Source organism: Artibeus jamaicensis, unplaced genomic scaffold (assembly GCF_021234435.1).
Source record: "Artibeus jamaicensis isolate MK-2021 breed Jamaican fruit bat unplaced genomic scaffold, CSHL_Jam_final contig_288, whole genome shotgun sequence".
Classification (NCBI taxonomy): Eukaryota; Metazoa; Chordata; class Mammalia; order Chiroptera; family Phyllostomidae; genus Artibeus; species Artibeus jamaicensis.
Window position 1 is genome coordinate 275,038 of NW_026521645.1, and position 27,398 is coordinate 302,435.

General features: G+C 48.8%; 1 protein-coding gene across 3 annotated transcripts in view; it reads right to left on the reverse strand.

Moving 5' to 3' along the window:
* Positions 1-721: 721 nt before the first annotated feature.
* The window catches only part of FGD3 (FYVE, RhoGEF and PH domain containing 3), a 49,824-nt gene continuing 23,147 nt past the window's right edge, over positions 722-27,398 (reverse strand). The window contains exons 4-17 of one of the 3 annotated variants that reach the window (XM_037157081.2): positions 26,914-27,003; positions 26,162-26,202; positions 24,392-24,548; positions 21,079-21,217; positions 20,248-20,306; positions 16,652-16,798; positions 16,420-16,512; positions 14,983-15,062; positions 13,705-13,735; positions 12,614-12,721; positions 11,553-11,615; positions 7,061-7,183; positions 6,645-6,785; positions 722-1,642 (exon numbers count right to left, since the gene is read on the reverse strand). In XM_037157081.2, coding sequence (XP_037012976.2) covers positions 1,598-1,642; positions 6,645-6,785; positions 7,061-7,183; positions 11,553-11,615; positions 12,614-12,721; positions 13,705-13,735; positions 14,983-15,062; positions 16,420-16,512; positions 16,652-16,798; positions 20,248-20,306; positions 21,079-21,217; positions 24,392-24,548; positions 26,162-26,202; positions 26,914-27,003 — 1,317 coding nt within the window. In that variant the 3' untranslated portion in view covers positions 722-1,597. Of the gene's footprint in view, positions 1,643-6,644; positions 6,786-7,060; positions 7,184-11,552; positions 11,616-12,613; positions 12,722-13,704; positions 13,736-14,982; positions 15,063-16,419; positions 16,513-16,651; positions 16,799-20,247; positions 20,307-21,078; positions 21,218-24,391; positions 24,549-26,161; positions 26,299-26,913; positions 27,004-27,398 lie in introns of all 3 variants that reach the window. The other 2 variants (XM_037157079.2, XM_037157082.2) reach the window with 2 other exon arrangements.

Genomic DNA, 27,398 nt, shown 5'->3' on the forward strand with positions numbered 1-27,398 from the left:
CTGACTCCCACAAGTGCAGAATGAGTGAGAGCTGATAGGGTGGGCAGTGTGTTGAGCCCCAGGAAGGGAAGCCCACTCTTCACAGCACTTCCTGCCCAGTGGGAGTGGGACAAGGCAGATGTTTTCAACCAGAGATCCCTGGGGACAAATCCTAGGAAGGTCAGCCCCCAAAAGGGTGCAACACAGATCTCTATGTAAATGAATCCCTCCTCTGCCTCTCTGAGCGTCAGCTTCCACTTCTGGAAAAAGTGGAGACAGCCTGTGGCTAAAATGAACTCAGATCTTGGCTGTCCATGGGTCCAGGCCCTTGGGCTGAGTGTCCACTCTGGGGGCATGCCCTATCCCCACTTTCCAGCTGCCAAGTAGCTGCCCACCCCAAGATTTCAGATTTTGCAATATTTGCTAATATCTTTCAGGATATTTCATAGGAACATCTGGGTTTCTTTCATCTCTTGAAAAACTGGAAGCTCTAGCCACACAGGTCCTGACTGTGTGGAGACAGTTGGTGGGGAGTCCCCACATTGCCTTGGCTGCTGTTCTCTGGGTACCTGTTGCAGGGGTCTGCATCAACACCTGCTGAGGATATGGGACCCTGTCACCTCTCCACTCACTGCACCCACCCAAGCCTGGGTCACTGTGCCCTTCTGTCACCCTCATCCCCCATCCAACTACCAGAAGGCCCGCTTGGTGGGACCCTCCTTACACTGAGGTTGCGCTCACCTCATGGCTGCCAGCATTTATTTAAACAGATAAGCACTGCCCACTGCCCTCCAAGCCTTACTCTCAGGCATCCATGTGACACTGGGGGCCTCCCACTGAGTTTCCCAATGAGGTTGTCTCTCCTGGTTGGCCCAGGACCACTACTCGCCCTGTCCTGTGCATATGGGAAGGCAGTGTGGGGACAATGGGATGCTTGGTAGCCAGGAGTAGGCAGAAGAGGAGGTAGAGTCTGGGGACTGGTCACAGCTCAGCTCACATGCTGTTAATGATGTAGACAGGCAGACGGTGGCCTGGAGAGATGGCACGACTACAGATGTCCACCAGGTGTCCCTGGGCACCATTGATCCATAGATGATATTCTTCTTCCTTCAAAAGCCTCCCCACCCCACCAGACAGAGTTCACTTGACAGTTGCCCTGTATCCCTCTCTGAACCACATTGCTGGACCTGAGAGTGGAGGCTGGGCTCTTCTCTGAGACACGTTAGGTATCCCAGGACAGGTGACCACCCCTTTCTGTGCCTCAGTTTTCTTCTCTTGAAGCAGAGGCACCTTGCAGGGCCAAGTGTCCTGTGGCAGTTGGGGCACACTGTACCTCTGTATGTGGCCTCCACAGCCACCTCCCAGATGAGCACAGGCCCTGCTGTGATGGCTGTAGAGCTAGAGATCTGGCCAAGACTCAGCTCATAGGGCTGTTGGGGCCTGAGGCTTCAGGAGTCCTGAGCTAGCCCGGGGCAGAACCCCATGGTGATTGTGCTCAGAGCCTCCAACCACCACTGCTGCAGCTTGGTGGATGGGATACTTGAGCACAAGGACTGCTGGGCCTGCTGAAGCTGCCGAATGTGCCCAGCGCCTAACCTCTGTTCCAGGTTCGGTGCATTCACTGTGTAGCCAGAGAGGGAATGGTATATGGTGGCCCACCGTCCTGCAACAAAGGAGAGGAGAGTCAGCACCCCAGCCTCTGGAGTCCTGGCATCACCAAATAATGCCACCCACAAAAGAGCAGAGAAACAGTGATTTAAGGCGGCCAGGAAACTGAGGCCCCAAGGTTATGTGAGCCATCCATGAGAACTTGGTCCCAGGCAGCATAGTCTGGGCCCCTTCTAAGCATGTGGGCCTGAGGTCCTGGATTGTAGAAGCAGTCAGACTCTCAGCACAACACCAGTTCTAGGATATCCAATATGAGAACAGTGGTCCAAACCTTTATTCTAGGCCATGCCATCATCTGATACCCACAGAGGGCCACAGTGCAGGCTGGGCTGGGGTCCCACAGAGTCTGGCTTCTGGGGACATAGAGATTCGGTCAAATGCAGACTTTCTGTTGACATTACTCTCATGGAGGGTGCCAGGGCTGCCTCTAGAGACTGAAGTGGGAAGGAAAGATGAACTGGACTAGGACATGAGCAGCTAACCCTTCATAGGGTCACCTCAAGGATACTTGGATTAGGCTGTAGCCCCTGGGAAATGAAGCTACCACTTAGATCAAGACAGGTATATAATAAAACAAGAAAAAATAAAATAGCTAGGGTCAGAGCACAACTCACTGGGAAAGTTCTCTGACTCAGCTGTTCACACACACGAATTCACATACACACTGTGAACTCTGAGAAAGAAGACACCTACTAAGAAGAGATCCTGGTGGCTAACTGAGCTCAAATCAAAAATAATTTGGACTTCCGCCAAGATGGAGGTGTAAGTGGAAACACTTTGCTTCCTCTAACAACCAAATCTAAAAATAATCAAGTTTTAACAACAATAAACTCAACCAAACCACAGAAAATCGAACAATACGGAGTCCAAAAACAACGAACAGCTCAGCTAAACCGGTGAGAGGGGCGAAGCCAGCAGTGGAGTGGGTCAGGCAAAAAAGATCCCTGACCCGGGCAGCGCACAGGCAGCCAAGGGTGAGGATCCCAGGTGTGGGGTAGCTACAGGTGGACTGAGAGAAGGCGAGGCCTGGATGGCTGTCTGCAGTCATACATTTGCATGAAGATAAACCAATGAAGAGACGTGCATTGAGACAGACTGAGCAGGCCCCAGCTCAGGTTGGTGGGCTCGCACATTTGCGCTCAGATAAACAGGCGGGGGCGAGTGGTGAGGTGGACTGGGCGAGCAGAGAGGACTGCCATTTCTCCCTGTCTGACCCCGCCCCCACATACAGTGTCACAAACCAGCGCCCTGGGTGGCCCCACCCTGGTGAACACCTAGGGTGCCTCTCCTCATATGTAACAGGCACAAACAGATCAAAACATGGCTCAAGAACAACTCAGAGGCCCAGAGCCAATAAATCTAAGTGATAAAGAAATAGCCAAACTTTCAGATGCACAGTTCAAAACACTGGTGATCAGGATGCTCACAGAACTGGTTGATAACAGTCACAAATTAGAGGAACATATGAAGGCTAAACTAATTGAAATGAATGGAAATGCACAGGAAACCAATAGTGATGGAAAGGAAACTGGGACTCAAATCAAAGGAGTGGACCAGAAAGAGGGAAAAAAATGACCAAACAGAAATATATGAAGAAACAAGAATTCAAAAAAAAATGAAGAGAGGCTTAGGAACCTCCAGGACATCTTTAAACACTCCAACATCTGAACTATAGGGGTACCAGAAGGGGAAGAGGAACACCCACGAGTGGAAAACTTATTTGAATAAATAATAAAGGAGAACTTCCCCAATATGGCAAAGGAAATAGGCTTCCAGGAAATCCAGGAAGCTCAGAGAGTACCAAAGAAGTTGGACCCAAGAAGGAACACACCAAGGCACATCATCATTACATTAGCCAAGATTAAAATGAGGGAGAAAATTCTAGAAGCAGCAAGAGATAAGGGAACAGTCACCTACAAAGGAGTTCCTATCAGACTGTCAGCTGATTTCTCAAAAGAGACCTTACAGGCAAGAAGGGGCTGGAAAGAAGTATTCCAAGTAATGAAAACCAAAGACCTACAACCAAGATTGCTCTATCCAGCAAAGCTTTCATTTACAATGGAAGGACAGATAAAGTGCTTCTCAGAGAAGGTCAAATTCAAGGAGTTCATCATCACCAAGCTCTTATTATATGAAATGTTAAAGGGACTTACCTAAGAAAAAGAAGATAAAAAAGATGAACAGTGAAAGGACAGCAAACTCACAGTTATCAACAACCACACCTAAAACAAAAGCAAATTAAGAGGACAGCTAGATCAGGAGTGAACCATAGAAATGAAGATCATATGGAGGATTAGCAACAGGGGAGTGGGAGAAGGATAAGGAGGGAGAAGGTACAGAAAATAAGTAGCATAGACAGTAGATAGAAAATAGATAGGGGGGAGGGTAAGAATAGTAGGGGAAATATAGAATCTAAAGAACTTGAGACATGTGTTCATGAACTAAAGGGGGGGAATAGTGGGGGTGGGGTGTGCAGGGTGGAGGGGAATGAAGGGGGAAATAGAACAAATGTAATGGCATAATCAATAAAATAAAAAATATATTAAAAAATTATTTTTAAAGCCCTGACTGGCATAGCTCAGTGGATTGAGCTCGGGCCTGGGAACCAAGCAACCATGGTTCCATTCCCAGTCAGGGCAAATGTCTGGGTTGCAGGCTAGTTCCCAGCAGGGGACACATGGGAGGCAACTATACATTGATATTTCTCTCCCTCTCTCCTTCCCTTCCCCTCTAAAGATAAATAAAATATTTTAAAAATAATAATAATAATTTTTTAAAAAAGGATTAGTGGCCATTCCTATACAGGGGTCTCTGTCACAAAAGCCTGCACTGAAACTGCCTTCCTGCACTGCGTGGCCGTCTTCTGAGCAAGCCCTTACAAAGGAGTTCCTAGAATCCTATTCCAATCAATAGGACTGAGGCTTTCCCCACCCAGTCAGAGTTTCACTGTGCTGAACAAAACAAAGTAGCACCATCCTGACCAATCAGGACAGTGCCTTTGGGACCAATCAAACTGCAAAGATTTGGAGTCCTCATTTACATAGAGACAGACCAATCAGGGACCAGGAGCAGGGACTTCTTCCTCTATGTAAGCCAGCTGCCCTGTGGGTTGGAGAGTCTATGAATGCATTTTTCCTTTCCATCCAGGACTAAAACACCTGGTTGAGCTAAAACACTCAAGGTGTCTCACAGGATCAGAGTGGAGCAGACCAGCACAGGCCACAGTAGGCTGGTATAGAACAGAGCAGAGCTACCTAGTCAGGGGCCTGGAGTATAGCCATGTTGCATTCACAGCTGTGCTGTATCACAAGTGAGCTGTTCTATAGCCGTACTGGTTTCACAGCTGCACTTCTTTTTACAGCCCTGCTGTACCACAACTGAGCAGTTTGGCACTGAATAAAGTTTTCTTCTTCACTGCATCCATAATTGGGGATTCCTGTTAGCATTAAATTGACACCAGTGACCACTGGCTGACAACACACACACTCACACTCAAATACATGCATCCAGATACAAAGACATGCACACACACTCACTCGTATACACATCCACACATGCATACACACTCACACACACATAATCATATACAGTTACACATACACTCACATACCCACATGCATTCACATGCATGCACACACACTCACACTTAGACACATGAACATACATATGCACATGTGCATATGCCCACTCGCACTCACAAATACACATACACACTCACACACACTCATACACATGCTTACACATATACACACATTCACACTCACACATACATATGCACATCCACACATATTTGTGCACATACATACATGCTTATACTCACATATACACCAACACACACACACCATACACCACACACACTCCTCTCCCTCTCTGATATGTTTAGAGCAATGATGAACACAACTCCTGTGTCATTTGGAAGTACCCCAGACACAACTGGCAGAGCTGGTCCCTGCTGAGACTTGGGTCTTCCAAATTCTCAGTGTTTAAAGTACAGGGCCATAAGAGATGCTCCCCTGTTAATGTCATTCTTTATTTGGTTCTTGCAGCATCTGGGAAGGGAAGCCAAACTTATAAACCACTTCCCAGGAGACCCCAACATAAATCTGGCTTAGAACCATGGACTGTGTTATGCACAAAGAATGAAACAATGCATTTTTTTGAAAGCTACATTTTCTCTTTTTCATCTTTCCTGTCACTCCATAAAACAGGGACTGTGCCTTTGAAGGAGAACCACAAAGGCAGTGGCCATACTCAGAAGGGCAGGAAGTGAAGAGAAAGCTAGTACCCACCTTGCTCCTGGCCCTCAGTGGCTTCTGTGAGGCACAAGCAGCATCTCCCCTCCAGGCCTCCAATTGCAGGGACCGTGAGTGAAGATGACACTTGTTCCCATCTGCTATGGGCTGAATTGTGTGCCCCCAAATCCATGTGTTGCAGCCCTAACCCTCTATGTGAATATATTTGGAAATAAGGCCTTTTCCAAAGGGCTTTTAAGGAGGTAATTAAGTCAAAATGGGGTCACCAGTCTTTATGACTGGTGTCCTTATAAGGAGAGAAGATTAGGGCACAGATATACATGGTTCAACTGTGTGAAGGTTCAACCTTGAGAGGTTCAACTGTTGAGGACACAGGAAGAAGATAGCCATCTGCAAATGATGGAGAGGCCTCAGGAAAAACCAATGATGTCTACACCTTGACCTTAAACTTCCAGCCTCCAGGACTGTGAGACAATAAACTTCTGCTTGTAGGACTTGTTACACAGTTTGAGCTGACTAATAACCATATAACTCCTGAGTGCAAGTAGCTTTCAAGGCCTTGGCTGTGACCAGACCCTGAGAATCCCAACACACATAGGCATGATATTAGGAATTCCCTTGCTGGCTGCTCCAACAACCTGTGGGCCCCATGAAGCCAATTAATTCTGGTTCTAGGGAAGCCAGCAAAGCCTGCAAGGTTGCCAGTGTGGGAAACTCAGGTCTGGGAGGCTCCAGGATACCCACCTCCATGCTCTCCTTGGGTTCAGTGGGCCCCTCAGGGCTGGGGCTTGCAGTCACCACTGGCTGTGTCAGAAAACACTCTCGGCAAACTCGACTCTGCCTGCTATTCTCTGCCTTGAACTCGGAGCATTTCCCACAGATGACCTGCCAGATAGAGAGCACCTGTGACCCTACCTTCCAGGAACAAATGACTGTCCTGGAAGAGGCTAGAAGGGCCACAAGGCCAGGAGAGATGGAACACAGCAGGCAAACAGGAAGGGCTTCTCTGAAGCCCTTGGGGGCCTGGAACCTTGCTGGAGGGTAGAGACCCTGAGGCTGGAGGGCTCAGGGTCCAGGTATCTGTATGCACAGAAAGAAGACTGGGAGGAGGTACCATGAATGAGATGGCCCAGGACCAGCCTCCTCCTGCCCAGACTCACCACCCCACATGACTTGCAGTGGTGCCTCCTCTTCGTGATGGAGTTGAAGGTCTCACCACAGATCCTGCAGCTCTGTTTATCCTTGTCACGCCTGGTCTTAGAGGACCCTTTTCTGGGCTCAAGCTGTGGGGTCAAATGGTGGCAGTCAGCTTCTCAGCACATGGTGGGCAGCTGTGCGATACATGAACAGTACACACACAGGGCAAAAAAAGCCAGATGTAGAGCAGGGAGTAAAGCAAGAGTTCTGTGGGCCACTGTCTGCCTAGCATTTTCCCCAGAGGCTATCCTGCTGTCACACAGAGTAAGACTCTAAGTGTATCAGAACTATATGCTTGGGACAACTGGCCCTACATGGAGGCCAGTGACTTAACCTACTGTATCTGAAAAGATATCCACTGGAACACCTGCTGAGAGAGATAGTGCTTGTTCTGCCCAGGGGCCCAGAGTCAGGCACCCAGAGTATCTGGCTATGTGGCCCTCACTCCCATGCTCTGCTCTTCATGGGTCCCTGGAGCTTGAGACACACTCCTCACTGGGTACATGTGTGAGAGTGGTTTCCTGAGGCCAAGGAGCAAATTTCCAGCCTCCAGATCCGAGACGGGGTAAATGTCTGTGGTCTAGGTCACCTGGTCTGTGATATTTTGTTACAGAAGCTTGAGCTGACTAATACTGACATCTTGGTACAAATTCTGATCTGTATTTCCCAGGTGTGTGGGCTCCATTCACAAGCTCCCTATCCCCTCACCCCCACCCCATATGCCACACCACTGTGAGGCCTGAACCAGTCTGGAAGGAGGAACCCAGATGCAGGATGGCTACTCTGAGGGTGAGGGAGATGCTTGCTCTGCCCAAGGCCCCAGCTTCTCCTCTATGTCATGACTCCCTGCCCCCATGTAAGAGTCTTGAGGCTCCTCTCAATTTATCCCACAGAAGACCTGCCAAGGGGAGAATGGGCATCACAAAAACCATAAGCCATGTGTTCTCCCTGGGGTCACTTCTGGCCTTGGGCACCAGCCACACTGAAGCCCCTCAACCCACTCAAGCATCTTCCCTTGGAGACCATCTCTCAGGATTGCTGGGGGCCAGATGTGAATAGAGAGGAGAAGGGAGGGGTGTGAGGCCCAGAGAAGGAAAGAAGAGGAGAAAAAAAAGGCCATCCAAGGGACTGCTGTGGCTAGGCAGCCCCTGTCCTCCACTGGTGTCCAGGACAAATCCACTGACCCTGTTTTCCAGATGAGAACATGGGAGGCCAGGAGAAGGGAGTGGTTGGCAGTAGGGCGGCTAGACCTACTATCTTGCCTGTGAGCCCAGACATGCACCTTAGCCCAAAGGCAGAACCATAGCTCTCAGGCTCCTGTAGGCAGAACTGCATGTCTGCTGAGAACACAGGGAGGCCATGGGGGCCAACAGGGTGTCCCCAAGGGATGAAGTGTAGGGCCAACCCACCTGGGATGGAAAAGAAGCAGTTGTGGGCTGATGTATGGAGCCAGGATTGTGGCACCTGATGGCCAGCTAGGACAGAAGGACAGAAAGCAGCTCCCGGAGCAGGGTGGCTTGAGGATAGGGTCTGGAGAAGTGTTCCACCCAGTATCCTTTGCCAGGCAAGTTCTCCACCAACCAACAGAGCAGCTGACTTGAGTCAGGCACTCAGACAGGGTCCCAACTGGGTGCCAGCTTCCTTGGTGCTGAGCACCATGGCCCACCATCACAGACTCTTGAGGCCATTCCTGAAGACAGTTGTGACACCGAGGTCTTGCAGGATTATCAGATGGCTGGTGACTAAGTGGCTGAATGGCAGGGAGCCCAACAGCATCTCAGGCACATGTCTTCCTGGTCAACCCTACTTTCTTTTTGAGTGAGGATATCTGACAGTTTAGCCAAAGGGAGCAGCTCATATTTTCTGTTTGGATGTCAAGATAGAGAGAGGCATGGGCCAAGTCTTCTCAGAGAGGTGCAGCACTAGCTTCTGTGGTCACAGCCTAGTGAGTCCACACAGAACCCCCTAAATATGCCAGTATGAATCTGATTCACTCAGCATTTTATCTTCAAATTTGGTTACACAGCAGGGAGGTAGGAGTCACATTAGTAAGAATCAGATCCCAAAGGGCAGCCTTGATAGCCAGCACTGAGGATGGAGTCACATGGCTATCCTCTGGTCTCAGGCCTGGCCCTCTGCCCCTGCAGGCAGCTCCATCTAGGTGCCCTAGAGGGTAGGTGAGGAGTAGAGGGCAATGCAAGCTTTGTGCACACCCAGGTTATTCGAGGAGCTCCTTGTAGGAGCTCACTCAACTCCAAGGAGAGGTCCCTATGTCACCATGGAGAGTTTGGGCCCAGGAGGGAAGGGTAAAAAGGTGTTGCATTGTGATGTTTCTATGCTTCTGCAAAGAGCGACACAACTAGCAGAGTGGAAAGGATCTGGTTTGTGTAAGACCCCATTGCAGAACTCTCTGGGAAGGGTTTAGCCTCCCTTAGGAGAGAAGGGCTTATGGGGACTGTGTGTCTGAGAACACCAGGAAATCAAACCAGCACCCCATGAATGGGCTCAATTTTCCTCTCTAAATATGCTAAGAAAAAGCTTATATCTGACACATTGTAGCAAAGATCATTCATTTTGGTGTCAAAATTAAAGCCCACTTTTGGGTACCTTCCACAAACATCTACTGAGCACGTCTGAGTCTTGTCAAGCAAGGCAAGAGAGGTCGACCTGCATAGTTTTTCCAGGTCCACCAAAACCTCTGCTCACAGGAGACGCCAATAAAAAAACTAGGCCAGGCCATGTGAACCAGAATCCAAGCAAGTTGTCTGTTGCTCTTTGTTTGTACTGACTTTGTTTGTACTGACTTTACCCCAGACTTGGGATGGGTAAAGGGTCAAGGACAAGGAGACCTGAGCTTGAATTGTGATGTCGAGCATCCAGCAAGTCAGGGATGCTTCAGATCCCTTGGAAGGCTGAGCCCCAAGGCAGGAGAAGGCAGGGAGGCCTATGCATCCACCTGGATGAGTGTAGCCATTACCACCCAACAGCTCTGCTGACAAAAGCCTGGCCTGGGAAGACCCCCAAACTTCTCACCCATCAAAGGAGTTGAGTAACCAATTAAAGAAGCACCAGTGTAACCAGTAGGTACCGGAACAGCTTCTCTCTTATGTCCCTGCCCAGGGAAAGGTGTAGTCAAGGGGGAAATGGTGGGGTGGGGAGGATGACACTTGCTGAGGCCCTACTCTATAGGTTAAAACATTTAAAACACACCCTGGCTTGTGTGGCTCAGTGGACTGAGCAACTTCCTGTGAACCCAAAGGTTGCTGGTTCAATTTCAGGTGGGGGCACATGCCTGGGTTGCTGGCCAGGCCCCTGGTTGGTGGTGGTGGCATGTGAGAGGCAAGTGATTGATATTTCTTTTCCTCTCTTTCTTCCTCCCTTTCCCTCTATTTATAAAATCTTGGGGGGGGGGACATTTAAAACATGGCCTTAAGGTCTCTTTGAATATCTGAGGAGGCCTCACTTGCTCTGCCTACCACCCACCTCCTGCTCCTCTCCTCCTGCGTTGGGATTGGGTTCTCTCCAGCCTAGCTCCCCTGACCATGGATGGGCCCATGGGCTTCACTCCCATGAGCTTCACTCTGCATTCAGGACTCAAGCCCATCTCCAGCTGCCTGTGGACTCACCCTGGGAAGTGCACAACAAAGAACAGGGTCACACAATGGCTAGATGGTAAAGAGCCCAGCATGGGGTCCAGCTCAGCTCCCCAGCTGAGCTGCCCAAGTGTGGGTGGCAGGGGGGTTTACAGAGGTTGTAAGAGATGCCTGCCTTGGCAAAAGCAAAGGAGCAGTTAAAGAGTGCCTTATATACCTACATCTGAGGTGCAGAGGTCCCACCTGTGGTTTCCTCAGGGCAGTTACATGCTTGATGCTTGGGTGTGTGAGCTGCTTTTCATTATGTTCCTAGCTGTTCCACAATGAACCTGGCCATGCTTTTCCTGCCCACACTATACTGCCCAGGCTACAAGAACCCGAGCAGGCTCAGAACAGGGATCTTAGTTAGGCACAAACACCTCCTTGGACTCATCCTCCTGGGTAAGCATTGAAAGCTTCCCTCTATCCTCCAGAGTCCAACTGACTGGTAAGATGCTGCCTCCAGGAAGCCTTCCCTGATAGTACCCACGCAGGCTCTCCTAACAGGGCCCCTGGCTGCCTACCTGAATCCCCAGTCCACAGGGCCATTTAAGGCTGGGCACTGCCTTGATTCACATATATTCAGCATATTTCACATGAGCTGAAGAGTTTAGGTCTCCGGAACTCAGCTGGGACCTCCACCCACCTGAGGACATGGACATTTAGATCCCCCTGCCTTCTCCCTAGACCTTTACCAACAGGCCTCAGGGTCATCACTACGGGGACCTGTGTCACACAGGTCACCCTGGTCATACCTCACCCTCCAGGCTAGGCTTGTCTGACCCAACCCTCCTCCTTCTGCTTCTCCTGGCACATAACTCACCCCTGTGGCACTCCCTCTACTGTCCACTGCCATCGCAGGTTCCTCAGAGCTGGCACTCACCATCTGAAAGGGATAGAGACAGCTGGCATGAGTGGAGGTTCCATGGCCATATGCTAACATCCAGTGCAGTGTTGGGATGGCCCCAGACCTCCATCTGATTATCACAGCCCCACAGGGAGGCAGACCCAGTTCTTGCTCTGCCCTCAGGTATCATGTGGGGAACTTTGCACCTGCCTTCTACTTCCAGGCTTGGCCCCTGTGCTAACTTTAATCGCAGACACTGGGGGCGTGGGATTTGTTTCCAGGTCACCTCTGTTCAAGGCAGGGGATAGTACATTCCCTGTCCAGAAGTGATATAGTTTTCTTTCAAAATACTCCAGAAAGCAGAAAAAAGCAAGTAGATTTGATGCAAACATTAATTAGATAACAAGGTGCCCTCATTAAGCTGAAGACCCAGTTAAGCCATAAATAAGTCCAGCTAGGCCTGGCATCTGGGTCTCTGGCTGCTAGGCCAGGCTGAACTGGGCATCTGCCAGGTTCAGGGACATCTCTGATGAGGAGCATGGAATGAGGTAACCTCACTTGGAAGCCCAGACTGAGGAAGTGCCCCCAAGGAATAAGGGATGGCTACAGCCCTGACTCCCCTGCATTCCCTGCCCCAGGTGGCTCTGAATGGGGACCAGTGAACTGCCCTACTGATAAGATTACACTGTTCAGGTTCATGTGAGATGAAGAAACTCCTCATTTGGCAGTCTCACCTGGGCCCGTCCTTCATTCCTGAGCCTAAGTAACACCTGGCCTCAAAGCACACTGGTCCCCATGTGGGTACTCAGTAAAGAGTGGACAATAAGTGTACACCACCTGTCTGCCATCCTCCTGGTCCTAGGCATGAGGGTAATTTGGCATGAAGGCCCAGCTTCCCTCCCTGACACCAGCCCTTGTATAAAAGGTCTGTGTAGCTGTGGTGGGCACTGGCTCCCTGCAGCCATGAGCCCATCCAGGTGAAACTCATGAAGTAGGCAGGCGATCCCTCCCATAACTCCCAGGGATCTAGTTCTCACAGGTAGGTCTGAAGAGAGGGAGGGGTCCTCGTCCTGGCTGAAGGAGCAGCTGAAGGCCTTGAAGGTCTGGCTGTTATGTTTGTGCTTCTCAATGGTGGCCTCAATGACCTGAAATCAGACCACAGAGAACAAAGGCCCTCAGCATGTGTGCACTTAAGGGAAAACCAACATGGTGCCTCTGTCACTGAGGATGGGGGGGGGGGGTCCTGTGGTCACCATGGTAACCCTTGACTTTGCACATTGGCAAACCCCTCTAAGATGAGGAAATATATAAGGCCCAGGGACATGACCAAAGGCCAGGCAGGCCCCCACAGGTACTATCTCACAGGTACCAGTGCCACACCACAAGTGGCCAGGTTCCCTCTCTTGATGCTTCAGGCCATGGGTTGATGCTTTCTGGGAATGTGGATTTGAGTCTATGTTTCTATTTTCTATATCAGCATTTCCAGGTTCGTCAGCATCTCTGAATTTCTTTTTACTTCTCACCCAGATATCTGTTCTGTGCATTTTAGAAGTCACAGTCTCTCACAGTGTTTGGCCTACCCATGGTGAATCTGGGCTCCTTATGGCTTTAACACAGCCTGCTAACTTTTGCCCTCACAGGCTTGTCTGAACCCTGTATCCCCACTGTGGCCAGTCCTAAGCAAGTTTGCTCTGGCTGTTCCAGGACACTTCCTTCCTCCCTGCCCAGCCTGTCCCTGGAAGCATAGGCTCTATCCTGTAAGTCACAGTGTTAGTCCTGCTCGAACTGCTGGCCGTGAAGAGAGGATAACATGGGCTCTGTCTGAAACTGTAAGACAACAGAGATCCACCCCCGCGGGTGAGGGCACCTCCTTACCTGCCCACCTCTAGGCCCTTTATATTTATTTATTTACTAGGGGGCCAAACAAGCAAATGGCTTGGAAGGCTTGTGCCTAAAGTGGGCACTAAAGGTGCTTATAAACTTGGTTACTCCATCATTTCAAGGTAGACAGATAGGTACGGCAATGTCTAGAGATCATGGGGCTATTCAATTCCTTGTTCCAACAGGAAACAGCTACACTGCTTGAGAATTTTGTGGTTTTGTTCCTTTGAAACTTTAGGAGCTTCACCTGAATCCATTCTTTCTTCTCCTCTTCTGTCCTATGAAAAATGGAAGCAGTATGCTATTAATTCAGTCTTGGATACTGACTATAAACCACCAGACTCCTCTTAGCCCTGTAGCATATGCCTGAAGTGCTCACTGTGTTGAAGTGCAGTTCAAGGCTTAGAAGATTGGTACTGAAGGGCTCCAGAACACTGTGGCAATATGGAATCAGGGGCATCCAGGTGGGGTCAGGTGTGTTCAGGTAGAGTCATGTATGTCCAGGTGGGGTTAGTTGTGGCCAGGTGTGACCAGGTGGAGTCAGGTATAGACAGGTGGTCATGTGGCCAGGTAGGATCCAATGTGTTCAGGTTTATCCAGGTGACTCATGTGTGTCCAGGTATGGTCAGGTGTGGCCAGTGTCCATCCAGGTGTGTTCAAATGTCATCAGATTTAGCCATATGAGGTCATATATGGCCAGGTGGGGTCAGGTGTGACCAGATGCAGTTAGATATAGTTACATTGGGTCAAATGGGGTCAGGTGTGGCCAGATGAGGACAGGTATGTCTAGGTGCAGATAGGTGTGGTATGCAGAGCCCTCTTTCCTGGATGTAAATCAATGCCTCCCTTGGCCACAAGGGGTTATAACAAAGGTCCTTGGTAGAATTTAGAGGAGGGATCTCCCACATGTTGCCACTAGTCAGAGCCCAACCCTGGAGCTGCCTTACAGGGTATTTTGACAACAGCTACAAAAACTTAAAGCAGACATGCTACCCAATAGTCAGCAATTCTATTTCAGGAGTCCATCTGACAGATAGAATGCACATATGCATGAAACCTGGTGTGAAAATGTGACAAGACCCCAGAGGAGCCTAGGTGCATGTCAGTGAGAACTGATCAATGATCATAAGGAAGAATTATGCTACTTTAGGAAATGGTGCTCAGATTAAGATGATTTCAGATAAATTAAGTAAAAAAAGCTAGATGCAGAATAGGCTATACAGTAAATAAATAGTCATCTGTGATTTTACAAATAAATACATATGTACGAGCACAGAAATTTTGGAAGGATATTTAAGGGATGGTTAAGAATGTCCACTGTGGGGAGAAACAGGTAGGCAGAGATTTAACTTGTACTGACTTCCCCTTATTCTGTCACATTTTAAACCACAAATAAGTGAATACAATTAATAAATAAAAACACATAGCAAGGTTATCTGGTTTATAAAAAGAAGACATTTGCTAAAATTCTAGTTCAAAGATACTCAATTCACACTGCAACAGACACTAACACAGCTGGGCCTACCGGGTTTGTAGCTCCAGGGACCTTTTCCTTCCTGTTATGATGAATGTATGGGCTGAGTGTGGCTTGCTGATATCCTGCACCTAAAGGCACATGACGAAGGACAAAACAAAATAGCCAGTCACTTAGCATGCCCTGAGCTGTGACCTCATGCTCTCAGACATGGAGGTCTTTTCTGAGGAGGGGGCAGAGGTGTTTCAATGTATCTTCCGGGTGCCTGGCTCAAGGTCATGGTTGGGGGACAGCTGTTCTATGAGCAAGTCTGTAGGGGAGGGTGGACCATCCTGTGAAGGAGTACCTAGGACCTCTCATCTACCAAACCTGCCTGCCCTCTGGGATTCCTGGGAAATCAGAAGCCAGCCCCTGGACAAGTTGAGGATTTCTCTACCCAGGAACCCACAGGCATGACACCTGATCGAGGGATGGGACTCTTAGGAGAAGGGCCAGGATGATCTCCACTGCTCTGCAAGAATGAATACCTGAGCTCCATGCCTAGATGTTGCCCTTAGGCAGGTAGCTGTCAGAACCAGCACCTGCATGTGAGGTATATGGGCCTTGCCTGCTCTGGATCTTCATTGGGCCTCACAGAACTTTCCCAAAGAGCCCAAGACTGAGAAACTCTGCTTTAACACACCCAGTTAATTATACACACTGCCTTTTTTTTTTTTTTAACAGAGTAACACTAGAAAAGTGTTTCTTTAACTCTGGGACAGAACCTAGTTTTTCTCTAGTTAATCATTACTTTAATGGTATTTTAAAAACATGGATTCAGAGAATTGCAAGGTAAGAAGGGATTTTTTGTGTGTATCTCTAAGGAAAAACTTCACTTTTTAGAACTATTTAAATACTTTTATATAGCCATTATATTTTTGAGCACCTACTAATTCACATTCTTTCCCCAGAGGGGAAGGGACTGATTCCAGCTCCTGGAGCCCCCCCATGCCAGGAGACACTGACAGGCTCAGGGAACTGGGACAGTGAGGACAACAGGTTGTCTGGATCTCAGGCTCAGGCACCTGTAGAAACTTGTTTGGGCACAGAGGTGGTGCAGGAGTGGGGAGAGCATGGGTTGGGATCAGGCATTCATCCCATGCTTTGTCTTTAGGTCTGTAAATGGGGTCCTCAGTGCTGACCTCACAGGGCACAGGGGTCAGCCAAGGTCCTAGGCTCATCCTTCACCCTGTGAGCATAAAGCTCATAGTGCCCTGGCAGATGGGCAAAGAAGAAGGACAGGGCATCCTGCTCACCCAGCCCAGTATGACAGGTCAAGGCACCTTCAGAGACAGTCCAGCCATGCCTGGGTCACACTATAGAGCAGAGGCTCAGAGAAGTGGTCCAGCAGCCAGGTGTACAGCAGGGGCTGGAGACTGCATCCCCACCTCCCCACCCCTGGTGTGTGCCTTCCCAGGGAAGTGGGGAAGAAAGGAGGGGTTCACCCACCTGAAGGTCTGAAATGTCTATCTTCTCCCGGACGCTGAACTTCTGGCCCATGAGCCACAGTTTGGGCATACAGTAAAGGATCATACTGTTGAACTTTGACAGAAAAGGCAGGGTAAGGGTCAGGCAGGCTGCCGAACTACCCCATAAAGAAGGAATCCCAGGGAGGAGGTATGTAGTGGCTCTGGGGCTGGGCTGGTGTGGAGTTAGGCAGGCCTGATGGGGTGGGGCTCACCAGGAAGAGGTGGCGGTCCTGGGCTGTGCCATTCTTGGCGGATAGCTTCTGGATATGGCCCTCCTTGATCAGCTCATTGGCAGGGTTGACAATGTTCTCCTCCCCACCCAGTTGCTCATACACTTCCAAGAGCTTATGCATTTTCTCCTGCAAGAGACATAGGGCTCAGGCAGCTGTGTGGCCACTGAGACTGGAGGCCTGTGGGTCTGCTAGGGACCAGAGATGAGTGGAACCCTGCCATGCAAGCATGGTTCAAAACCAAGACAGGATAATGAGACTACTGATGGGGTAGGAGGAAAAACATGGGGTAACTAATGCTCAAGTTGAGTGCTGAAAGACAATTAGAAGTTCACAGTGCATAGAACAATAAATGACAACAATAGCTAATGCTGCTGCTATATGCCAGGCGGTGTTCCATGCACAATATAGGTATTAGCTTATGCAGTTTTAGCATTGACCCTGTTAAGTGGGTGCCATTATTATCCCCAACTTACAGATAAAAAACTAGGGCACAGAGAAGTCAGGTGGCATGCTGGAGGTGCAGCTGAACTGGACCTGGCCCTCTCAGCCTCTGCACTGCATGCCAGCTCCTTCTATGGGGCTTCTATGAAAGCTTTCAGGGAGACCCATCAGGAAGCTGCAACTTTTACCTCAAACAATCCTTCTTCTTCTGGTAGCCTTGCCTTGTTTCCTGCTCTACCAGGCCCATTATAAGACCAGACCTTTGCCAATCTGCAGCTTATCTCCCTTTGGACTCAGAAGTGGATGGGAGGTCACATGACCCACAAGTGCCCCTGGGGAGCAATGAGAGATAGTTAGCAGCTATGGCCCCAGCTCTGAGCCAAGAGGTCATGGGCCCTGACTTGTCACTGTTACCATCTGGGGCCTGAGCCAGGAGCAAAGGAGTGCATGCAGCAGAGGCTGAGCTGAGCCTGCAGGAACCCCAGCACAGTAATACAGAGCATTGACCCACCATGCTGCAACAGCTCCTGCCCTTGGACCTGGTCTCAGTCTGCACACTTCAGAGGCAGATTGGTTTGGCTGAGCCTTATGTTTTTGGTACAGAAATAGATGGTGCATGTGGGTGTGGCAGGGGGCAGGAAGAGAGCTGGCAATGAAAGTGAAGAGGACCAGAGGGCAGGACTGAAGGGCCTTGTATGTACCGGAGGGCTTGGAGAACACCTGGGGTGTACTAGGGGCCTGAGCATGCACCTGGTATGTACTAAGGGGGCTAGGTGTGCACCTGGTATGTATTGGAGTCCTTGGCATACATTTGGGATATACGGAGTATGGTGGGTGTGTACCTGGTGTTTACTTGGGGGGCTGGATGTGCATCTGGTGTGTACTGGGTAGGGGACTGTGTATCTGGCATTTACTTCGGAGGATGGGAGTATACCTGGTGTGTTCTGTGGGTCTGGGAGTGTACCTGGTATGTACTGGGTGGCCTGATGTGCACCTGGTATGTACTGGGGGGTAGGCATTCACCTGGTAAGTACTGGGTGGGCTCGGTGTGCATGTGGTATGTATTGGGTGAGCTGGTATACATCTGGCACGTTGTGAATGCTTGGTACACACATAGTGTGTACTGGGGGGCTGGGCATTCACCTGGTATGTAGGAGAGCTGGTTTGTACTTGGGAGGCAGTTGCAGTCCAGGAGGGTTCTGAACAAAAAATATTAAGATAGGTGCCCCTTAGAATCTCTGAGGTGGAGAAGGATGGATCAAAGACCAGGGAGACTGGTGGCTTGAGGAGGCTTGGAGAGATTGTAGAGGCTGAGATTGAGGGTAAGCCTCTATTCTAAGAGGCTTAGAATAGATGAAAGCATGAAGAGGCACCAGTAAGGACACACTGATAAATCCCTGGGGCTACCAACTGGGTTTTCATGGGGCCCTCCCACTGGAGCCTCCCACCTATCATTCCTAGCAGGCAGAGGCCTCACTGGACATGGTATAAGAACCACCTCGCAGCAGGTGTGCCACAAGTGGAACAGAAATCCAACAGAATGGAAGGCCGCAGGTCCTGTCCATCCCCTCAGTGATGTTGGCCTATGGAAGCTCCCCAACATGTCCACAGGCTCTATATGGGCTCATGACCATGGAATTCTGCAAAGCAGCTTTCCCTCCTTCACCATATTTAGTCTTGGGTGAGAAAAATGAGGGAAATTAGATTTTTAAAAGACCCAGAGTAAAATGTGGCCTGTTTAGGGTTGCCATGGGTACTCAACAGTGGACCTGACCTCAGGCCAGTCTGGTCTAGGGGCCCCAGACCCAGACCTGGGGACAGATAGGTAACGATGCTGGAAGTAGACCATACATAACAAGAGTTGTCCCAAAACAAGCTGTCTAATTCTCAATTTTCACTTTTGAGAAATGTGAGATTTAAAAAAATATTTTACTTTCTTTTTATCTAAAAAACAACGGTGCCCTACAGAATAATATTGAATGCAAACTGTAATTGGAAAAGAAAAAAACAGCATTTGTGTGAAGGTAAATAGCTCTCAGGACTGGGAGACAGACACCAGAGCTGGGTGGAAACTGCAGTGACCTGGAGAGCTGGACAGTGTGCAGGACAGAGCCACCTGAGTCACAGGGTATTGGGGTGGGCTCAAGGTTGTCTCATTACCCACAACCCCATTACACACAGGTATTAGATCCACAGGGAGACAAGTCTCTTCCACCTTTAGGCTGTATTTGGAGGTAGGGTCTTTGGAGGTAATTAAGTTTAGGTAAAGGCACAGTTGGGAAAACAGATCCTCATGATGGGATTAGAGCCTGATAAAAAGAGACCAGAAAGCTTTGTTGTTCTCTCTCACATATTGCCACTTGAAGACACAGTGAGAAGGCAGCTGCCTGCAAGCCAGGACTGAATCTGCTGGCACCTTGATCTGGGAATCTCAGCCTCCAGAACTCGTAGACTACATGTGTGTTGTTTAAGCTGCCCTGTCTGTGGTATTTTGTTATAGCCAACAGAGCTGACTGAAACAACTGGAATAAACGAATAAATGAAAAGGTGATGGGAACACTGAGAGCTAATATTGTGCCTGGTCCTGTTCCATTTTATGTAGAGTGATTTACTCCCCACAACAGTCCAATGAGACAGGTTCTGTCAGTAGCTGTGTTTTACAGATGGGGAAACAGAGGCACAGAGTACTAAATAACATACCAACAATCATCGAGCTAATATGAGGTAGGCCTGTCTGGTTCTCAACAGAGCCCCTGTTTGTCCTGTGGGACATGTGGGTGCATGTGCACACTGATGGAGCCCATCTGGGAACAGGTGGGAAGGTGTACACACCAGTGGAGCCAACTCAGGGACAGGTGTATATGTGCATGACGATGGAGCCCAACTGAAGACAGGTGGGTGAGCATGCACACTGATGGACATGTGTGTGAGTGTGTGTTTGTGTATGTGTGTGCATGTCGATAAAGCCTACCTGGAGACAAGTGGGTGGGTGTGCATGCAGAAGAAGCCTACCTGGGAACAGGTATTTGTGTGTGGTGTGTGTACATACTGATGGCTCCTGGCCCACTCCACACTCTTCCTTTGTCATACTATAGGTCCCTCAGATAACCTCCAGGAGTCACCTGCCCACTCACCATTTTCTGAATGGCAGCATTGGAGTGGTTAGCAGCAGTGGAGATGAGCTCCAAGGACCCTGCAGGAGGAAGATTTGGAGTTAGGCTACAGGATGCCTGGTGGCTCCATACACATGCTGGACCAGTGAGGCTAAGAATTATGTTCTGCCCTGCTCTCCCATTTCCCAGAATATTGGGGTTGCTTAAGAGGCTCAAGAGGCCTGACTAGTTGGGAGAAGGGGAAGTAACCCTACAAGCCATACCTCATTTGCTGGGCCTGGGGAACTAACACCAAATTTCATGGGTAGCCCCTGCACTGTACTGTGTGCTGGTCACTATTTTTGGGCCAGCAGTGACCCCTGCTACTCAGTGAGGTCCTTCCTGAGGCCTAAGCATTACCAACACTTAGTAGCTTCTCCCCAGAACCCGTGTCTGCCCTTCACACTGTAGCGGAAGCAGGGGCATCCTCCTCTGTTTCAGAGATGCTCAGTCACTTACCAAAATGTGTTTAAGGGACACTTGGAGCTCTCTCCCTCTCCCTCTCCCTCTCCCTCTCCCTCTCCCTCTCCCTCTCCCTCCCCCTCCCCCTCCCCCTCCCCCTCTCCCTCTCCCTCTGTCTCCATCTGTCTCTCTCTGTGTCTCTCTCTGTCTCTGTCTCTCTGCTTCTGTCTCTATTTTTCCATTTCTCTCCATCTCAGTCTCTCTATCTCCCTGTCTCCCCGTATATATTTCTGTTTCAATCTCTCTCTGTCTGTGTCTCTTTCTCTCTGTCTCCTTCTCAACATAGGTTTTAAGAGGTGCCCCTGCTCCCACTTCCCAGGAGCCTAATGGCCTAGTGGTGGCTCTGCTCACTTTCTGCATCCCTCCGGTCTGGGGCATCAGCTGGGAGACGCTTCACATAGTCCTTGAGCAGCAGTTCATAGCGGGGGACCCTCTGCACAGGCTCCAGCATGTGGTGCTGCAGTGTCAGGTTCCCGCATACCTCCTGCTTCTGTAGGGAAGATAGACAGTGCAAGCCACCTGTGGGCAAACGTGTGAACCTGGTCCCCACCCTTAGTTCAAGCCATCCAGGAGGCTGCCCTGAACCTGCTGACTGCAGACCACATACTGTGGAAGGGGGAACTATGCTTGAAAAGGCTGAGCAATGAAGCAAGGACAGAGAACCCAGATGGGCTGCTCTAGACCCAGTGCTGGCTCTTTTATATACATACTTGGGGGAGAAAATAAAAGCTTGGACAAAGACCATCTCCTTCCCTCATGAGAGACTTCCCCACTCACATTCACCCAGGGGCCTAAACTGAGCCTCTTTCTCACACTGGGAAGTCAGGAGATTCCCCAACACTCCCTACAGGGAATCCTTAGGGACCATGCCTAGACACTGCTCTAATGACATCAATTTCTTTCCTATGAACATGACAGTGAGTGTAGGGTAGGGTGACTGGCTGAGACCCTTCTGGTTGCCCCTGCCCAGCACTGCTCCCAGGCTCCTACCTTCTTTCTTAAACATAACCCTCCTTCTGGCCCTTTAGAACCTCCTCCAGACCAAATTGGGCATCTGCACTCCAGACCACATGTGCTGAACAGTGTCACCTGCCATCTCTGTGCTTACCCACCAGGGTCCCTGCCTGTGCTGCTCTCTCTTCCTCCACTGACGAATGTCCCAGCACCTGTGTCTTGGCTTATAGGCCTGCCTGCCTCATACAGAATCTATCCCGCCCCTGTGTCTACCTGGGGAATCACTGCAGTCATCCAGGTTTTCACACAAGCCATTTACCAACACCACCACCACCACCCCCGACCACCACACACACACACAGACCTGTCACCCTTGCCTAGCTCAGGGCCTGGAACAAAATGGCTTCCAGCTGAATTGAGCTCAGAATGCCTTGGACCTAGCAGGGCTGAAGAGCATTAGTCTGCAGCCACCAGCTGTTTCAGGCAAGATGTATCCAGCAGGATGAGGAACAGGGCATTATACCATCTCAAAGCATCTCCCTATAAGAAACTTATTAATAGGGAAAAATGTAACTTCACCCTGGAAAGGTCTGGCAGACATGCCCCAAATCAAATGAGCATCCCCCAGAAGTGGGACAACAGGAAGCATGGCATCTCATCAGATTGGGACACTGTGTGAATGTGAGGTTTGCAGCTGCTATATCAAGGAGGAACAGGTCCACAGAATATGCCCTCCTTCCTTCTGGAGTCTAAACAGTTGTTGTTGGCTGGTGAATGGGGAAGCACACCAAGTGAAACCTAATTTTGTCTTTTCTTCTCTTCATCCTCAAAACAACCAAATCAGATATCAATTGCCCAGTGCAAATTAGACAGATCTCAACTTCCTCAATTATAGTTATTATTATTATTGTTGTTGTTACTATTATTATTAAGAAGAAGAAAAGATGCAGGAGGAGAAAAGAAATGCAGGAAATATAACAAATGCAGGCATCTGTGCTGGGAAGGATAGTGCAGCCATGGGGAGTTTGGGTCTATAAGGCCCTTTGGGTGGGTCCACAGTTCCCCTTGAAAATCACAATGCCTCTCCAAGGACAGCAGTTAGCTTGACAGGGAACTCTAACAAAACCACACAGGTACACACTTCCTGGGGAAAGAGATGTTGCTATAATTTATGTCCAAGGAAATGGGGCTTTGTTCTCCATCTGTCAGCTTTGACAGGAGTGTGGAACTATGGCACTCATACCAGCCTAAACCTTTATTTTTAGGATGCCTTGCATGAGCCAACCCCAGTTAGCCCTGCTACTGGGTGACCAGCCCCTGAAGACTGGGACAGCATGAATGTCTGATCTCCAGTCACTCAGAGCTGTGGGTAAACCACATGTACAGCTCAGGGAGGCTGGAGGAAACTGTGTTGTGAGGAGAGCTGGGAGTTTCCAGAAACAAGTGAGGGGGTAAGGATTCATTGGGTGCAGGCAGAAGGGAGAAGGAAGAATTCAGTATCCGAACTGTTCTTTCTGGGGAGGGACAGGGATTCTGAGGGACACTAGGAAATCATCGCTGACCTGATGACAGAGGATTTGAGAAAATTTAGAAAGTTATGGAGGGGCCACCCCAAACCTAAGTCTGGTCTCTAAACCCTCAGCACAAAGGATCTCTGTACCCATTAACCCTCTAGGATACATTAAGGAATGTGTGTGTGTGTGTGTGTGTGTGTGTGTGTGTACTAGTGACATTGAGACAAATGGCTAACTTCACAAAAATAAAACTAGATTCTTACCTCATACCTGGAACATTCTCACAATATACAAGGAAACTACTCTGGAATAACATTTTTTATTTTTAATTTTTAAAATGAATCCATACATTAGAAGAAAACATAATTTCTATAACTTTGAGGGTGAGAAGTAAATTTTTTAAAGCATAACTTTATTTAAAAATGGGCAAATGTGGTTAATTAAAAACCAAAAATTTTGTATAAAAAAACAGCACCCTAGTCCTGGCTGGTGTAGCTCAGTGATTGAGTACAGGCCTGTGAAGCAAAGTGTTGCTGGTCTGATTCCCACTGAGGGCACATGCCTGGATTGGCCAGGTCCCCAGTGAGGGCCACATGAGAGGCAACCACACACTGATGTTTCTCTCCCTCTCTTTCTCCTTCCCGTCCCCCCTCTCTGAAAATAAATAAATAAAACATTTTTAAAAAAACATTTGAGTAACTAAAAACTGCTCACAGTTTTTAAAAAAACCAGCACCCTAAATAAAATTAAAAAACAAAAGTCAATAAGAAAAAATTATTTGTAACACATATGACAGACAACACTCTTAACATATAAAAATGTTGTGAATCAATAAGAAAAAGGGCAAGACAGCAGTAGATAACAGCAGCCAAATGTGAACAGGCTGTTTGTAGAAAAAGAAAGACCAATGTAACATCTGCCTAAGTGCCTGCTCTAGCCATTGAGGAACACTGTGGAGGAAGAACTGGCATTTGGATCCAGGTTCTGTCTACAGTAGTTTGTGACAACACAGATCACACAGCCTCTTTGAGCCATGGTTTCCCCACTGGTGAAAGAAAAATGATTTGTCTCTGAAAGTTATTTTAAGAATCAAAGCATCAATAGAGCACCTAGACACATCTCACACGGGTACCAATTTTCTCCACGTGAAAGCACCAATCTAGCGCTCTGCCCCTGAGGCCATGGTAGGACCCTACCTGGATGCTGTGGACGATGTCTCTGAACAGTGGTGAGCGCTGGGTCCAGGCACTCACCAGCTCCACAGCCCGATCAAAGTTTTTGACATATTCACCATACATCTTGAGGAAGGGGGCCAGCTTCTGCAGGATGTCTCCAAACCGAGGATTCATGTCCCTTTGTGGAGGAGTGAGATCATTAGAGAAACAACTCAGGTGGGGGGTCAGAATGGGACAGGGACTTCACCAGGGAGTTATGAGTGGATGGCCTGACTTGAAGCTCTTTGTGACAGTAGGCAAACTCGTCACCTTGTGTGAGCCTTAGTTTCCTTCCCTGTATCACATGGAGTAGAAAATAGTGTATTACTGCATGGCAAATGAGAGGATCATATAAAGCACTTCAGCAGTACAGAACCATTGCTCAAAACTAGGTGGTAGTAATGGAAAGCCACTCTCATGATGGGTCACAGTTATCAAAGAGAAGCAAAGAAACTCTGTTTTACTCCCTGAAATGAGAAAAGATTAGAAGCAGTGGGACAACCCAAAGTTGGCACCATCATGGAAGAGCAGTATACCACACTACTGATAATGATTTGGACAGGGATTTAGAAGTGTTTAGAAAAGCATAAAAATATATTGATACTCTTTGACCTTAGAACTGTGATGGGTATTTAACCTAAGAAAATTAACAAAAAGGAGAAAAAAGGCACACATGCAAGCTATCCACTGCAACGTCACTGGAAATGTGCACTTGGGATTTCATTCAAAGCTCCATCCCCCACCTGTGAAGAGAGCAGGCAGACACTGAACTCCTGCACCATATTGTATCAGGACTGCATGGGCAGTCAAGCACTAACAGTCTCTCCAAGGCCTGGAAGAGAAGACCCATTTAGAGCCATAAGGACTATGTCAGCCAGAAGACTAGTCCAGCCCTGAGCTTTAACCCCATGGCCTAGTGACACCTGCTCTATAGGTGGAGCCTGCCCCTCTAAAGAGCTACAAATTGACACAGGGTCTGGCTGAGCCTTACAGGTGAGGGGACAGCCTCTTCATCCAGCACTGGCTTGCCTCTCCCTGGCCTGGTTCTACCTTGGAGTGGGCAGGCTTCTGGTATTCCTGATGCTACAAGAGAACAGCACAGTGGCTCAGGCCAGGCCAGCAAAACAAAGCTGGAGCAGTACCCAGGACAGAGCAGAAATCACATGAGGTGGAAATGGCCAGGAGGGGGCCCTGCCTGTGATGTTTTATTATCATGACTTGCAGCTGAGCTAAGAATGAATGGAAGTGGCAGAGAAACAGAAGGACAGCCCCCAGGGACAGAGGAAGGATCCAAGGTGTACTATTGAGGGGGGAATCTAATTTTTAAAGCAAAAGTAGAGTATACCCTAGGAGGAAAAATGAATCGACTAGCACTGTTTGCTGGCTGTTTGGTGCTTGCAGATGTCTAAATCCATTTAAATCCCATGAAGCCCTAAGCAGGTATTAAAGTCCCTTTGGTCTGTAGATGAAGAAGCTAAGACTGGGAGATACTAAGAAGCAGTGGAGTTGGTAGGGTCAAGATTGGCCCAGGACCTTGTGGAGGAGCACAGAACACCATGAGATAAGTACCTGCCTGGCTTTAGATCATAAAAACTCCAGAAATAGAGGCCACTTGGCAAAGAAAATTAAAAAAAAAAAAAAAAAAAACACTGTGACAAAATCACCAGGACACTCAACTGTCAACTTTGTTGAAGCCAAACTCCCCTGGAGATGCTGGTCCCCCATTTCTCAGGTGCTGTGAGCCACACTCACCATTCTTCTGTGATCCTTGTCTGCAGCTCAGGCAGGAGGAACTGTCCGTGGAAGTGATAGATGGAAGAGATGTTAGAGAAGATGCCTGTGGTGACTTCCAGAGGGATTCCTGCTTCTGTCAGCTGGGTGCAGAAAACCTGGGCACATAATGGTCACTGAGTGTGGGTCACCATTGATAGGATCTTCCCATTTCATTGAAGTGGCTCAAACAACCTTATGGCCTTAAAGCAAGCTTACTTATGGCTAAGGATTGGGGACAAGGCAAGGACAGTCCCCTCCATATGGATATAAGCCATCTTTCCTCCATCAAACTTTCCTCCATCTTTCCTTCCCATCAAATTGGGAAATGGGAGTTCCCAATTTTCTTTCTTTGCTAGTGAGCAGCAAAGATTCCTTTGGAGTTACTTCCTGTGCTCATAAACACTATGTTGCTGCATGGACAGAGGAAGCGTCACCCACAGTCCCAATTATTTATGCAGAAAGATATCCAGAGGCCATTTACATGCTCATATAATGTGACTGCCAGGAATAAAGGCCTCCAAGGGCCTCCAAAGACCATACAAGACCTGTGTCATAGCTCTGAAAGAAAAAGTACAAGTTTCTGGAAGAGACTTAAATTTGTCTGAAATTTACTACAGTCATTTGTATTTTAAATGTAAGGACTAGCCAATGCTCAGATAGACAGTTTCCCTGTGAAACTGTCAACTGAAACTCTGGAAGTAGACAAAGGCATGCCCCAGCCAGAGGGCTACCTGGTCTAGCAGGTGCAGCCGCCTCACATAGGTCACCTCGGTGTGCAGAAGTTCCTGGGCAATGTGAAGCAGCTCTTGCGGCTTAGGGCACTGGGGAGAGAAAAGCCACAGGTCACCTGGGGAAAATGAGCCTTGGTGAGGCAGATCTGACAAGAGCTATCTGCTGTACATTAGGGAAAACTAGGGGTGCTGTGGGGCTAGAGGAGACTGCTAGAGTTGGAATGTGGGGCTCAGTTCTTGCAGATGGAATTTCCAGGGAAGTTTCTGGGGAAGGCACAATAGTTCCCACCAATCCCCCAAATCTTTTGCAGTCTAGAAACAACTCTACTTTCCTGGAGCTTTGAAGACAGAGCAGCTGCAGCAGCCACATCAAATACATTGTGTAGTGAGCCAGCAAGATGGCAATCTAGAAAGCTACAGGTCCTTCTTCCTTCATAAAGACATATATTTAACAGCAATATATGGACTAGAATACCTCTGTGAAA